The sequence below is a fragment of the Brachyhypopomus gauderio genome, chromosome 5 (assembly GCF_052324685.1).
Source record: "Brachyhypopomus gauderio isolate BG-103 chromosome 5, BGAUD_0.2, whole genome shotgun sequence".
NCBI classification, from domain to species: Eukaryota; Metazoa; Chordata; class Actinopteri; order Gymnotiformes; family Hypopomidae; genus Brachyhypopomus; species Brachyhypopomus gauderio.
The window spans coordinates 22,309,461-22,323,753 of record NC_135215.1 but is presented as its reverse complement, the minus strand read 5'-3'; the positions used below and the strand labels follow the sequence as shown (position 1 = coordinate 22,323,753).

At 50.8% G+C, this 14,293-nt stretch overlaps 1 protein-coding gene across 15 annotated transcripts in view; it reads left to right on the top strand.

Annotated features, from left to right (window-relative positions):
* Positions 1-14,293, top strand: part of cacna1c (calcium channel, voltage-dependent, L type, alpha 1C subunit) — a 427,514-nt gene that overhangs the window by 402,965 nt on the left and 10,256 nt on the right. The window contains exon 47 of one of the 15 annotated variants that reach the window (XM_077006521.1): positions 7,138-7,495. The exons of the other annotated variants lie outside the window; for them this stretch is intronic. Within the exon in view, the coding sequence (XP_076862636.1) occupies positions 7,138-7,332 (195 nt within the window). The 3' untranslated portion in view covers positions 7,333-7,495. Of the gene's footprint in view, positions 1-7,137; positions 7,496-14,293 lie in introns of those variants that run through there. 15 annotated transcript variants of the gene reach the window in all.

Sequence of the window (14,293 nt, the reverse complement as noted above, 5' to 3'; positions counted from 1 at the left end):
CTGCTCTTCCACAAGAAAACCAGGATGGAGCTAGATGCCCTGCAGGAGGAGGTGGATGACCTGACCAGTGCGCGACAGAGGCAGGAGGATGCCGGCTCGGGAGATGAGAGCGACCTGGAGGTGAGGTCCATAGTGGAGGCAGTCAGCAGGATGTCCCTTCGCTCCCAGAACCCCAGAGATGGCCATGTCGTGCCTCCCCTGGAGCCAATACCATCTCGCTGGGACTCACGAGGTACCAGACAACCCAGCCTACGCCTCAGTCCGCCACGGCCAGCAGTATCAAGGACTGCTCCACGCCACCACACTTCAGGTTATGACTCAGAGGAGGAACACCCTGAAGAGCTCCGCCCAATACGGGCTCCCCGAACCCCCTCCAGGGTTCTCACGTCCCGCCACGCGCCTGAGAGACCCCGAACTACGCATCAGCACTACTCCTCCTCCATGTCCCCCTTTTTCTTCTCACCCCCACGACGAGAGTCAACTCGCTGCTCCTACCGCTCTGACGCTCAGCACCAGGAACAAGTTCGCTTTGCTGACCAACAGCGGAAGGGCCTCCTAGATGCGCGGAGAGCTGCACACTCCAGACCTCCCTACCAGGACTTCAGAGACTACGGTCCTGATGACTACTCCCCGGAAAGAGAAGAGCCCCTGCACCAAGGCAGATATGACGGACGCATCCTCCAGTCTCCTCAGCGTGGCAGGTACGAGCCACATCACTATAGCTTCGCCCGAGAACCAAGACCTAGTGATGCCCCACGCCTGAAGCAGCTGGACGCCCTCGCCAAAGACATTGAGCGCTTTGATCCAGAGAAGCGTGACCACAACATTGAAGACTACCTCAGAGAGATAAGGCACTGTCTTCTCGACCTACCTCACTCCACCCACAGAGAGAGAGTCAAGTTAATCTGGAAGACGACTTCCAGATCAGTCCACGCATTCATAGAGGCCCAGCCAGCGGACACCCGTGACGACTTTGACCTGCTCTGTGAAGCCCTAGCAGAGGAATACTCCCCTTTTGCAGATGAAACCTCTGCGACCATTTCAGCCATCCAAATTAAGCATGGCCGCCACGAACATCCCCGCGACTTCTACACTCGCCTGAGACACGCCTACTTCCAAGGAAGAAATGGCCCAGGACTGGAAGAAGACAGAGCCTTCAAGTCACTCTTCCTGCACAACCTGCATCCATGCGTGCGCACCCACGTGACTCTCCTCACCCGGCAAGGTGACCCATCCATGCGTGACATTCGGAAGATGGCACAGATGGCCTGGGAGACAATCGTCCGACCTGGGGATAAGAGAGAAGAGAATCCCCGAGTACTTGCCACGCAGGACTCCGCTGGCGAATCCCTAGGATTAGAAGGATCAGAGGTACCGAATAGCAGCCGGGTCCCCCATGGGGCTACCATGTCTCACAGCTCCCACTTCGAGAGGAAGCCAAGGGATTGGAAAGATGGACACCAACAGTCAAAGGTGGGTGACCGACACCAATCAAGGGCTCACCAGAAGGGCCGTGACAACCAGTACTCCTCCCGTGAGCCTAAGCGATCACCCCGAGAGAACAGATGGGACAGCCGGAATCGGACCTCTCGACCCCAAGAACACAGAGACCGAGGCAGAGGTCTAGAGCATGAGTCACAAGCCACCGCCGAATTAAGGACAGAGCTTCAGCTTCTCAAGGACACAATCGCAAAGATGTCCCAGGAGAAGGATTTGAGCACAAACCAGTCCTCCAAGGACAGCGAGAAACGCCCTCGTGAGGACGGTGGAGGCCCCTCAGTCGCGTGACTAGGTCAAGAACCCTCCCCACCACCATCTCGAGTCTATCTCGTTGGCTGGCGAAAGGAACCGTCAAGCAAGAACACCCTGCCACCGGCTGCGGAACAAACTCCCTCCGTCCTTTCTGTCTCCTCCTCCCCACTCCTGCAGTTCCTTGGAGACCTGGTCCGGAAAGGCAGCGCCCAACGCATCTACACCAAGGTCCTCATAGAAGATCACCTAAGTGTCAATGCGCTGTTGGATACCGGGTCAGAAATCAGCCTCATATGCACAGACACATTCGCCACTGTGAGACAGGCCTCACTCGCCATGGGGAGATGCCTCAACATTGAGTCCTGTCAGCTTAGCATCACCAGCTATACGCAGGACCACGCCCCAATCAACCAGAGAGCTTGGTTGGAGTTCACACTCCAAGAGATGAAACTCGTGCACCCGGTATACATCTCTAAATTCGACACAGAACAGCTACTCATCGGTCAAGACCTGCTGGATAGACTGGCTCCTCTGATTGACTGCCGCCGTGGGCAGTTATGGGCCCAAGTCACAGTCCCCAAGCCTGTCGGTGACCGAGCTAAAGGATACAACTGTGACATGATAACCACTCTCCAAGCACAAAGGAACCCACAGACTACACCCAGCCAAGGCTCAAGAGATCCAGGGGATGACGCTTCTAATGAGGGGAACCGCACACACTCAGCAAGCGCACGCCCAACGTCGCCCCAGTGTCGGACTTGGCCAACCGGACTCTCTCACCACCACGAAACCTTCCTCTGCACATTTGAAGAGAGCATTGCTCACCCCCAGATCACAGGGGGCATCGTGGTAAACGGCACAGCCATCCCAGACGTGCTGTTAGCATGGTGGTCAGAGAAATCTGCTGTCAGCCAAGACCTATTTGAAACTCTGAGCAGCTGTAACACTCCTCCTGCGTTTGTGGCTAACAGCCACAAGTTCCCAACTCTCCAGTCACCAAAACACCATGTCAAGGCTATAGGAATCTGTGCTCTCTCTCTCACCATTGGGAAGAAACAATTCGTGCATTACATGAGTGTAGTTCCTAACCTGACCCCTCCCGTCCTGGTGGGGGCAGATGCTTTGGTTCGCCTCGGAGCGCGAATAGACACTATTAACAACATACTCTGGTCCCAAGCACACATTGGAAACCAGTTGGTGAGCCCTGAACTGGAACAAATGCGGTCAGGGCAAACGATTCCCCAAGCATGTCAGGTGGCGAACGAGTTTGACTTGATTGTCCCTGCCAGGTCGGCCGGCACCCCGATTCGACTCATGGTTCTGAGAGGGCAGAAGTTCAACTGCCCACAGGCTTTCTTCCAGCCTGCACCATGTTTCCTTGAGCTGAACCTCACCACATGTGGTACTCCTCTCCTTGAATTGACCAGTCGTTCAGCTTACCTTCTGGTACAGAATCCCACTAACTGTACTATCCAGGTGCCTGCTCGTACAACGTTGGGCTATTTGATCGACAGCACATTCCATGACTTTGAGCTGTCCATCCCCGTGATTGGCGAGTTGCCAAGCCTACTTGAAGGTCCCCAGATTCACGACGACGTGTTCTTTACCCTGCCTTCGAGAATGATAGCCATCGTTCCAGACAGGATGCCAGGCTCGATTTGTCGAGTTGATCTCAGTAAGAGGAACGAGATGCTTGTGTATGCAGTCATGCATAGTAGTCAGACCCAACCTTCTGTGAATGAGCTGACCACTGACCTTCCCAAGGAACCCTACCCAGGGTTTGAAGAGGAGATCCAGCAGCAACTCTCTAAAGCAGACGCCCTGACGACAGACTCCCAGCGAGAACAGCTCCGAGACGTGTTCCACGACTTCGAACAAATCTTTTCCAGAGATGCCTATGACTGTGGAGTTACCGACCTCCACACTGTGCGCATACCCACCGACCCGACAGCACCCCCAACATTCATCCGACAATACAGAATTCCACTCTCCGCGTACGAGTCCATTCAAGAAATCCTAAACTCTCTGCTGGAAAAAGGGATCATTCGGGAGTGTAACTCAACCTACAACTCTCCGTTGTGGCCAGTACTAAAGCCGTCAGGAAAATGGCGCCTGACCATTGATTACCGGCAGCTGAATAAGCAAGTCCCCCTTTCCCGTTGGCCTATGATCCATTTGGATCAGGAGCTTGCCAAGGTCAGAAATGCTCACTTCTTTTCCACGGTGGATGTGTCAAACGGGTTCTGGACTATGAAGGTGGACCCGTCTGACCAGTACAAGCTGGCTTTCTCATTCGGTAATCGGCAGTTTACATGGAACCGGTGCCCCTTTGGGTACTCCAACTCCCCAGCAGAGTTTAACATTTTCCTCCACAAGGCAATGAGTGATGCATCCACTCGGGGAAACCTAATCTATGTGGACGATGTCCTTATGCGGAGCCAGACATTTGAAAGCCACATTACAGAAATTCGCTACGTGCTCACCCAACTTTCGAGAGCTGGTGCGAAACTCTCCCTCACTAAAGGACAATGGTGCCGCAAAAAGGTGGAATATGTCGGACTCCTGATTGGAACTGGTGGCATCCAGCCTCAGTCTAGTCGGATCCAAGCGATCAAGGACATTACTGCCCCGAGAAACATTTCAGAATTACGCAGCTTCCTGGGCATTTGTAACTACTCACGGCAGTTCATTGAAGATTATGCAGAGATCTCTAGACCCCTGACAGAGTTGCTCCGCAAAGACAAGACCTTCGAGTGGGGAACAGCCCAAGAAGCCGCCTTCATCGGACTGAAGCAATGCCTCTGTACTGCTCCCTGCCTTGCTTATCCTGACTCGGACAAAGAGTTCTACCTGGAGGCAAGCTTCTCCCAACACAGTCTCAGTGCTGCCCTCTCCCAGAAGCATGACCAAGACCGACGTGTGGTCGCATATGCCAGTAAAGCTCTTAGTGGTGTCGAGCTGAAATTCTCTGACTGTGAAAAGGCCTTGCTAGCAACAGTATGGGCAGTGGAGCACTTCCGTAGCTACATCGGGGGACAAAAGGTCATAATTGAAACCTCTCACCAGCCTGTCACATTCCTGAACAGCCAACGACTTCGGGAGGGAAGAGTTTCAAACAGCCGCATCGCGACCTGGATGATGGCCTTGCAAGGCTATGAGGTAGAGGTGAAGTATGCACAAAACCAGAAGATGGCCATAAGCCAAGGATTGGCAGGTTGTGAACACTGCGAGTGTGAACATGAACCAGGGGACCCCAAGGCTGTCACAACCCCCTTGCTGCCTTCAAACCATCACTTCTATGATGAAAATGTCTGTCAAGACCTCCCCAAGGCCTTCATAGATGGGTGTTCCTTTAGGCAGGACGGTGAGATGCAGGCGGGTGTGGGAGTGGTCTGGCAAAACCACCCCATCCTCAAACCTCAACACTATATGCTAGGGTCCCAGACGAGCCAGTTTGCAGAGATTGCTGCTGTGCTTATTGCGTTGCAACAAGCCAACCTAGCCGCCCTTACTGAATTTGTGATCTGCTCGGACTCTAACTACGCCCGACTCAGCTTTATTTCCCATTTCCCCGTGTGGAAACAAAACGGAATGAAGACTGCCAGAGGGAAGGATGTCAAGCATGCCGAACTGTTCCTGGCCTGTGACAAACTTGTGAGTGACCATGGAATGAGTATCTACTGGAAGAAAGTGAAGGGACACTCCCAGGTCCCAGGGCCAGACAAAGATGGGAACGACGAAGCTGATCGACTGGCCAAGACTGGAGCAATGAGCGGTAACCCCTGGCAGTTCTCAGAAGAATGGCTCCCACAGGTAGAGGCCGGCGCTGTAAACGTAGTCACTCGGCGCCAAGCCCGGGAGGAGACTGAGCGGTCTGCCAGCAAAGACGTGGTTGTTCACCTGGGTAGGAAGCCAGGTGACGAGGACCTGGTGACTATGCAACAGCAAGACCCCGCCATCAGAGCCATCTTCCAGCTAATGTCCAAGCCCGACGATAGCCCCATCTCTCCTGAGTTGCTACAACCGTCAAGTGACCTCAGCGACCTGCAGGCCGCGAGAAGCCACCTAAAGATCATCAAGGGCCTGCTGGTGTATGCCCCAAATGACCAGGAACCTCCCCGTTGGGTCGTTCCAACCGACCATAGGGGGGTTATGATACAGCATGCCCATGACGCCCCATGCGGAGGCCACCGGAGCGCCAAAGCCACGTGTAGAACCCTCCGCGAAGTAGTCTACTGGCCCTTCATGGCCAGGGATGTCGATGAGTACGTTAAGAGCTGCCTGATCTGCTGCCAATTCCAGCCTACTCGCCCCTTACATAGGGCTCCATTGCAAAAAAGAGGGATCACTTTCCCTTGGTCCAACCTTCAAGTGGACTGGGTTGGCCCAGTCCCAAAGTCCTCCAGAGGTAACAAGTACCTCCTCACTGTAACATGTGCATTCACCAAATGGGTGGAGTGCCTTCCGGCACCAAATGACACAGCAGAAACCACAGCCGTCCTCCTGATAAACCATGTGTTTAGCCGTTGGGGCTTGCCCTTGACCATCGACTCTGATCGGGGCACCCACTTCACTGCCAGTGTAATGACGTCCTTGTGGCAGATGCTGGGTGTGGAAGCAAAGTTTCATATTGCTTATCACCCCCAGTCGTCGGGACAAGTGGAACGTGCCAACCGCACCATTGTAGGCATGTTGCGCAAGTATGTCAAGGCTAATGGCAGGGACTGGGACATCAAACTCCCCCTGGTGCTCATGGCCATCCGGTCAACCCCACATCGGTCCACAGGTGTCTCACCCTTTGAGATGATGACCGGAAGGGAGATGACCCTTCCTTTACATCTGCTCTACCGGCCAGAAGACCTGAACATTGTAGGGGCGTACACTGCCCACCAGTATGTGGCAGACCTACGCACCCACCTCCAGGACACCTTCTCGTGGGCACAGGAGAACTTGGAAGCCAGCGCCAAAGGCCAGAAGGCCTACCATGACAAAAAGGCCACTGATCGTCAATATCAAATTGGGGACAAAGTCCTGTACTTCAACTTTTCAAAACCTACCAACACACCGAAGAAGTTTCTGCCAAACTGGTCTGGCCCTCATGAAATCGTAGGCAAGCTCTCACCTGTTGCATACCGCATTAGGGTATCAAGGCCCAACCAAAGTCCGGCCTACAAGTGGGTCCACTCCAACCAAATAAGGGGGTACACGCCTCCCACAGGGGAAAGGGGGGAGCACAGACTAGTCTAGCCACACACCCCCAAATAGGGATGCATGCACCACAAAACTTGTGCACTAATCCGCATGTGTCTCCATTCCTCCCTGCCTTCTGCATGCCAGAGAATAGCATCACAGGAAACTCCCATAACATGTCGCACTCCCTTGCAGGATGATCTTCAACTGGATCCTAGTTGCCGCCACTCTTCAAGCTATTCAAATGGAAGAGGTACTAGAGCCAGGACCACCTACAGGGATTGTTCTCCAAGACCACCCAGGGTTACTTCTGACCAACTGTCGCATTCATACACAAAGGATTTATGTCCGCCTAGACCCCTGGATTGCCTTCCAGAAACATCGCCTTAACCCCACACCTAATAGTAGGGGTGACCAGTTCACCCAACCACTCATTGCAGAAGCGGTCGAACATGCCCAGCGGGTCACCACACACGCTCTTGACCAGCTAAAGAAATTCTTGGTCACCAGGGAAGAACTCGGTGGAACCAAGAGGCAAAAGCGGTTCTTGGGTGGACTGCTGACTGCAGCATCTGCCATTGGCTCCCTTTTCTCGCTTGGCCTTTCTGCTGCAAACTCCATAAGTTTGGGCACCCTTAGGCAGCAAGTTCAGGACTTGGATGACGAAATGCCTGAGATCCGAAGGGAACTCGGGCTCCAGCAACAACAGCTTCGAGGACTGGGAAAAACACTGCAGGGCACGATTGTCTTACTCAACACCCACTCAGCCATCCTCAACACTACGGTCCAAGCCCTTAATCAGTTATCCCATGTAGTCGAGTCAGAACTGGTAGAGCTCAATATGGTAAAACAGTTCCTACAAGATTTATTGAATGAGGTTAGCTCCTCAATAACTAGCTTGAGCGAGGGTAGGATACCTCCCTACTTGGTCCCCATCGAGATGGTTGGTGACGTCATAAAATCAGCAACCTCCGCCACAGTTCAAACCCTGCAAGTGCATTTAGCCTATAGCCTGGGTAGCGCCGTCCCCATTTCAGTTAACCCACAAGGGATGGAAGTAGGATTTATTCTTAACCTTCCCATCATTGAGACCAACAACATCTATAGACTCAAGTCGGTACTTAATGTAGGATTCTGGCAGGGTGATATACACGTTCATGTTGAAACCCCCCCCATGCTGGCCTATCATGAAGACAACCCGACCTTGTACCTTATCCCTAATTTGGCCATGTGTACCGCCACCAAAGACATCCACTGGGTTTGCCCAAGCAAACCCTTCATCAGGGAAACTGCAGATCGTCTGTGCGGCTTGCGTACTGGAGCCACAGATGAAAAGTGCAAAGTGCGTATGTCAAGTAAAGATGAGGTTGCTGAAACTAGAGTAGAAAGGGCAGGCGACAGGTGGCTTGTCAACACACCCCAGCATGAGGTTGTAATGACATATGAACGCCATGACACGGCTGTGAGGATGAGGCTCCCAAACCAGACTGTACTCATTAGGGTCCCACCAGGGGCCACTATACACTTAGATGACGCTGTCCTGTACCACCTCAGTTCTAAAAGATATGAAACAGAAATTGAGTTAGTTGATGTCTTTAGAGGCCATAGTTTGCATCTAGGAGATGCCCTTCAACAGCAACTTCTGCTGGAAGGGACTAAAACAGTGCAGGTCAGCCTGGATGAATCAGGGATCCAGACAACCTGGCTGAGCCCCATAGCAAGGAGACCTGTGGGTCAGTGGAACCTGGTTAACACAGCTGTCTTTGGCCTTGTCTTCACCGGTTGGGTCATAACTGCAGGTGTCTGTCTGATGCTCCTGAGGTACACCCGAGCTCTACACACTCGAATTGACTCACTCACAAACATCCCTCAACACCTTCGCCTTCAACCACTCGAGGCACCTCTTCCTTCCCCTCTAAGGGTAACTACCTTGACAAGGCAGTAGACCCTGACCGTTCTTCTCCACAGTTGTTTAGACATAAAACCCATACATCCCATACCTTCATTTTAATGTTAGAAAGATGCCACACCGACACTACCTAGTGCAGGTGTAGTTAGTTGCTTATAGTTTGTTGTAGATTTTGATTGCCTTTTACTTTCTTTTTCCCTCTTTATGTGTTTTTCCCCAATATTGCATGTGATCTGCACAGATGTTAGAGTAGATGTTCTGCCCAGATGATACAGTCTAAATGTTCTGCCCAGATGTCAGTCATCACTTCCTGCCCAGTGTCATGTTTCATGATCTGTCCAGATGCTGTCAGTTTGAATTATGTAGGTCAGCCGACCCAGGAGTGAAAAGGACACTGCATGGACATTGATAAGGCGCTGGGGACCAAGGTGGACGCTCACTAATCGGCGCCTGCTGTGGATGACAGGTGAACAAGCGTGCTCTGAGGGCTCTACAACTTCACCATCAGACCAAGGGGGGAATGTAGGTACCATGCCTCCACAGACAAAGGAAGGGGGGTGCTCCCCCTAGGTGCATGGCCCACGTCAGGACGGATGCGGAACTACGTCATCAGACGAATCCCCTTTAAAAGGGGGGATCCCCCTTTGTTCGTTCTCTCTACCTGGCTGCATCAAAGTAGCTACCTAGAGACGAAGAGCGCGCACACCTTCGGGAATAAAGCGGTATTGGTTCTGCACTCGAACCCTGTGCAGCACGCGACGCAAGAAGTAACTAGTTCGCTACTTTTATTTCTTTTGCGGAGTTCGCTAAAACCAATCGCTTCAGCTAGCCGACGATTAAGAACTGTTTGAACATTCGCGCGACGGCCGGACCTCCGCGAGTTCATCTTAACGTCGACAGCGACCACTTCCCCGGGACACCACGCAACGGACCATCGAGGGACCGCCGATTGAACGGCCACCACAGCTTCCCCTGGACGGAGCAACGCGATCCAGCGGAACCTTCTTCACGAAAGCGCACGAAGGAGTCCTCCTCAAGAGGCTACCTGGCCTACTGCGCGGGCCGCGGACTGAACAACTCAAAGTAAGACTGTGCATCTGGGCAGACTTAGAACAATATCTTGTTTTACTGCTTTCTGTGTGCTTAGATCGATGCTTTGTGAACGCTTGTTTGCAGTGGTGTTTATAATCACGTTCATGTTAAACCGTACTCTGTTTAAGGCTTAAAGAGATATTCTGTTCAAAGCTTAAATAGGTATTCTGTTTAAACTTGTTCGATTATTCCCACTGATTCTTTTATTTCGTATAACTGTTAAACGTGTGTCCCACTATACGCTCGTTGGGGCTGTATAGTGACCGACGATACCGTGTCTTAGTTGGAGGAAATTTGCGTTGTTTGTGGCTGTAGTGAGAACTCGGTTTAAGTTTCGCGCCATCGAGTTTCCCTTTGTCTCAAAGATCTCCTCCCCCATACGCACGTACACACGCACGCGCATCCGCGCGCACTCGAAGACACGCACGCGCATCCGCGCGCACTCGAATACACGCACGCGCATCCGCGCACACTCGAATACACATCCACACACACACACCCGCATACCTACACACACACACACACACACACACACACACACACACTAGCCAACCCTCCTGTCCCCTTTGTTTGCTATGCTTTTATTACTATGCTTTGTGATCAATAAATGTTTTTATGTTTAAATACTGTCGTTTGAGTCGTTGCCTCTCTGTTACAACCTGAAGCCAGAACTATTATTTGAACTGTAACCTTCAGATTTATAGTTTGTTAATCAAACAATTTGGGCTACGGGAGTTGACCACAATTAGTGGCGACCTTAGTTAAATGAGTTTATATAAAATTTGGGTAAATTTAACACTGTCTGAACTCCCACCATTTCGTAGGTAATTTTATGAGACTGATTACTAAATAAATTTGGCCAGCACCCACAGCTGTCTGGCAGTGTTAGATGATGGATTTTTGAGAACTGCCTGGTGTGCTTTGTGCTTAATGTTCAGAAGATTGTGTATTATTTCAGAGTTGCTGTCGAACCAGTCTTGATGGTTTTTGCCCTAAAAGCCGATTGTTTGGACTGCTGCTTCATGGAGGGCTGAACTGATGGCTGTCCACTGTTCATCTAGGGAATGATCACTACTCAGGAAGAGTTCAAGTTCCCCTAGTTTTCCAGCCAGGGAGCATCGAAACTCTTCTCTTGCCTTTGTGTTTTCCAGACAAACACAGTCAAGCCGCTTCCCATTGGGCCCACATTACTGCAAGGAGGAACGCACTTTGAGATAGATTTTGGACATTATCATACGGTGATCAGTCCAGCACTCTGCTCCTCTCATGGCACGGGTATTGAGCACATCACTGATGTCACAACGTCTCACGATGACATAGTCTATCAGGTGCCAATGTTTCGAGCGTGGATGCATCCATGATGTTTTATATTTAGCCTTCTGCTGGAAGATGCTGTTTGTTATGGTCAGATTGTGTTCAGAACAGAGGGCGAGTAACCTCATCCCATTTGAGTTGGCCTGACCAATCCCATCCTTGCCCAGCACTCCATTCCATATCCCACTATCCTGTCCCACTCGGGCGTTAAAATCCCCAAGCAAGAAGATCTTGTCACTTTTGGGGACTCTGTGTAAAGCCTCATCTAGTGAATTATAGAAGAAGTCTTTTATCTCGCTCTTGGAAGGCAGGGTTGGAGCATATGCACTGAGAAATGTGGCAAATCTGTTCTTCACCAAGGGGATACGGAGAGTCATCAGTCTTTCATTGATGCCCACAGGTGTTTCAGTGAGTCTTGGCAGCAGTGTGTTCTTAATGGCCAGTCCCACACCATGAAGATGTTGGCCACCAGGGTGGTAGCCTTTCCAGAAAAAAGTATAACCCATCTCCTCCTCTGTCAGTGATCCTTCGTCCAGTAGCCTGGTTTCACTCAAGGCTGCGATGTCTATATTATAGCGCCTCAGCTCGGGTGCCACCAATGCTGTTCTTCTGTGGGGTCTTTCAGATTTGCCATGGAGGTCCAGAAGGATCCTTATGTTCCATGTTGCCAGTTTTAGGTTATAAAATTTATTTCTTTTATTTCGACCGCAGTGGTGGAATGACTTGACAGGCGCTGTAACCTGTCCAAGCGTGAACCAAGTGGCATTTTTTTGGACCACCTTTTCTAGGTCCTTCCTCACATTGAGGTGAGCAGTGGGGTCCCTAAATCGAGCTGCTCAGTCGCACAGGGGTCTGCCGAGGACAGTCACCACTCATCCCCAACTGTCGGCGACCAATACCCTGTGCCGCTGACGTGCAGGGCTCTGACTAGGAGCTTCCAGTCCATTCATACCTGATCCTGTTGCCACAGACCCCATCGCCGCCAGACTTCAACCAGATGTAGGTCCAGGTAATTTTCACCGTGGTCAAAGGTGGATACCTGCGCAAAGGAGTTTTTAAAGTGCCATAGGAGGTGCGCAATCTCCAATTGCACTATCTTTGCCATGATAAGGTGAGCCTGGTGGCATGGGTAGGCCCAAGACAACCAGTTCCTCATCATGGCTGCAGGAGGCTGCCAGGTCCTTGCTATATTCAGGCCTGCCTTTGCTCACCGCCAGCGCATTGCTTTTCTGTAGGGGTGTGCTCCCTTAGCCTTGCCTCACCAGGCTTATCCACAAGGCAGTGGAGCTAGTTGCCCATAGCTGGGGCAGTGGTTGACGGGTGCCTGGGCACATCCCCTAGAGGTAGGCCTGTACACCACGTCTCTGGGGCCCACTGCTGCTCCGAGATCCCCTGCAGTTTTGCCTGGGACTGTAAGGTACCCAGTTACCATGTGTGGCCATGAGGAGGCACCGCAGGAGTCTTGGCAGTGGAGAGGCTTTGTACTGACAGGAGGAGACTTACGCACTCAGCTCCTCTTTTCGCCCCTGCAGGGGCTAGTCAGTGGCAATAGCTACAAGCAGAAAGTTACAAGCAGACAGCAGCATGCACTAACTACAAGAACTTCTACCCTACTGCACTAGACGCTTCACACATGCCCTCGAACATGTCGCCACACACCACAGGATCCCACAACTCAAAATAAAACAATATAAAATACCCACAGGATCTCACCTCAAAAATAAATAAATAAATGCTTATAGGATCCCACAATTTAAAAGTGCCCACAGGATTCCTCTATTCACAATAAAATGCCCATAGGATGCCACAGATCCTGATAGATAGAAGATTTAAAGATAGAACAATCTCATCCTTTTGGAAAAAAGTGCACCGTATTACAACCTGATTATGAGACAATGGGAAGGGTGCGCGCAAGGCAAGGCCACACATGTAACGTCGGGTGTATCAGCAAATACACACTGCATCAAAACCAATAGAGTAGTAGACCCAAGTGCTGACAAAACGCAAAGAGCAAAATGTGTGCGTGTGGTGGCGAACGTAAGTTGTCGACGGGGAGGTGGCAAACGTAAAATGGACACAAATTAAGTGTTCAATCGCGATCTATCGATCGCCAGTGGTTGGCAAAACCAATCACACGAGACACGGAATAAACTCAACGCGTAGAAAATAAGCTCGACCGCAAACACACGGGAGAAAAATGCAACAGAAAAGGCGCAGAGAAAATGAAACTTTTGTTTCGTCGCAGAACGCCGCGATGAAACAAGAACCCTTCCCACAATAAACGAAGAACGGATAAGAAGAGATAAAGCAGGGGGAAAACTTGAGGTAGGCTAGTAAGCAGCGCAGGAGATAGTTACTCGAATAAGAAAGAGAAAAGGCTGAGGACGTGAAGCCAAGCCAAAACGATTCAGCAGTAATCCGTTTCACTAAGCTTCACGAAGCCATAGAGACAGCTAAAATGGATCACTGCTGATTGCGCCTGGAGAGTCTAGGACTGACTCGGGTGCTTCTAGTGTTGTTAGGAGGAGCAGCAGCCGAGCCAGCCCTGACAACGCAATTGGCTTTCAGTTCTGGGACTCAGAAGTTTACATTTCTGCCCGCATTTAATTTTTCACCATCAATATTTTTTTACTTAGTAACGTGAGGGGGTTCAAATGTAGCGAAGTAAAACTACTTGGGTCAAAATTTACTCGAGTAAAAGTAAAAATTACATTTTTCAAAAACTACTCCGAAAATTACAAATTACTCATAAAAAGTACCCCTGGTAATTACCTAGTGATGATATAGTAAATGGATCAACCATAAATAAATTTGACTGCACAACTGGCAAAGGTCTTTATAGACATATTCACAGACAGCTTAAAAAATTCTATGGCCAAACCCCTAATAAGCAAGGCAAGGGTAAAAGTAGCAAGGAAAACCTAAGATGGTATGATGAAGAAAACATGAGGATAGCCAAAAACAAGGGCACTCTAAATTAGGATTTAAACACAGGCATATGATCTTATAGAAAATAGATATAAGAAACAAGCCAGT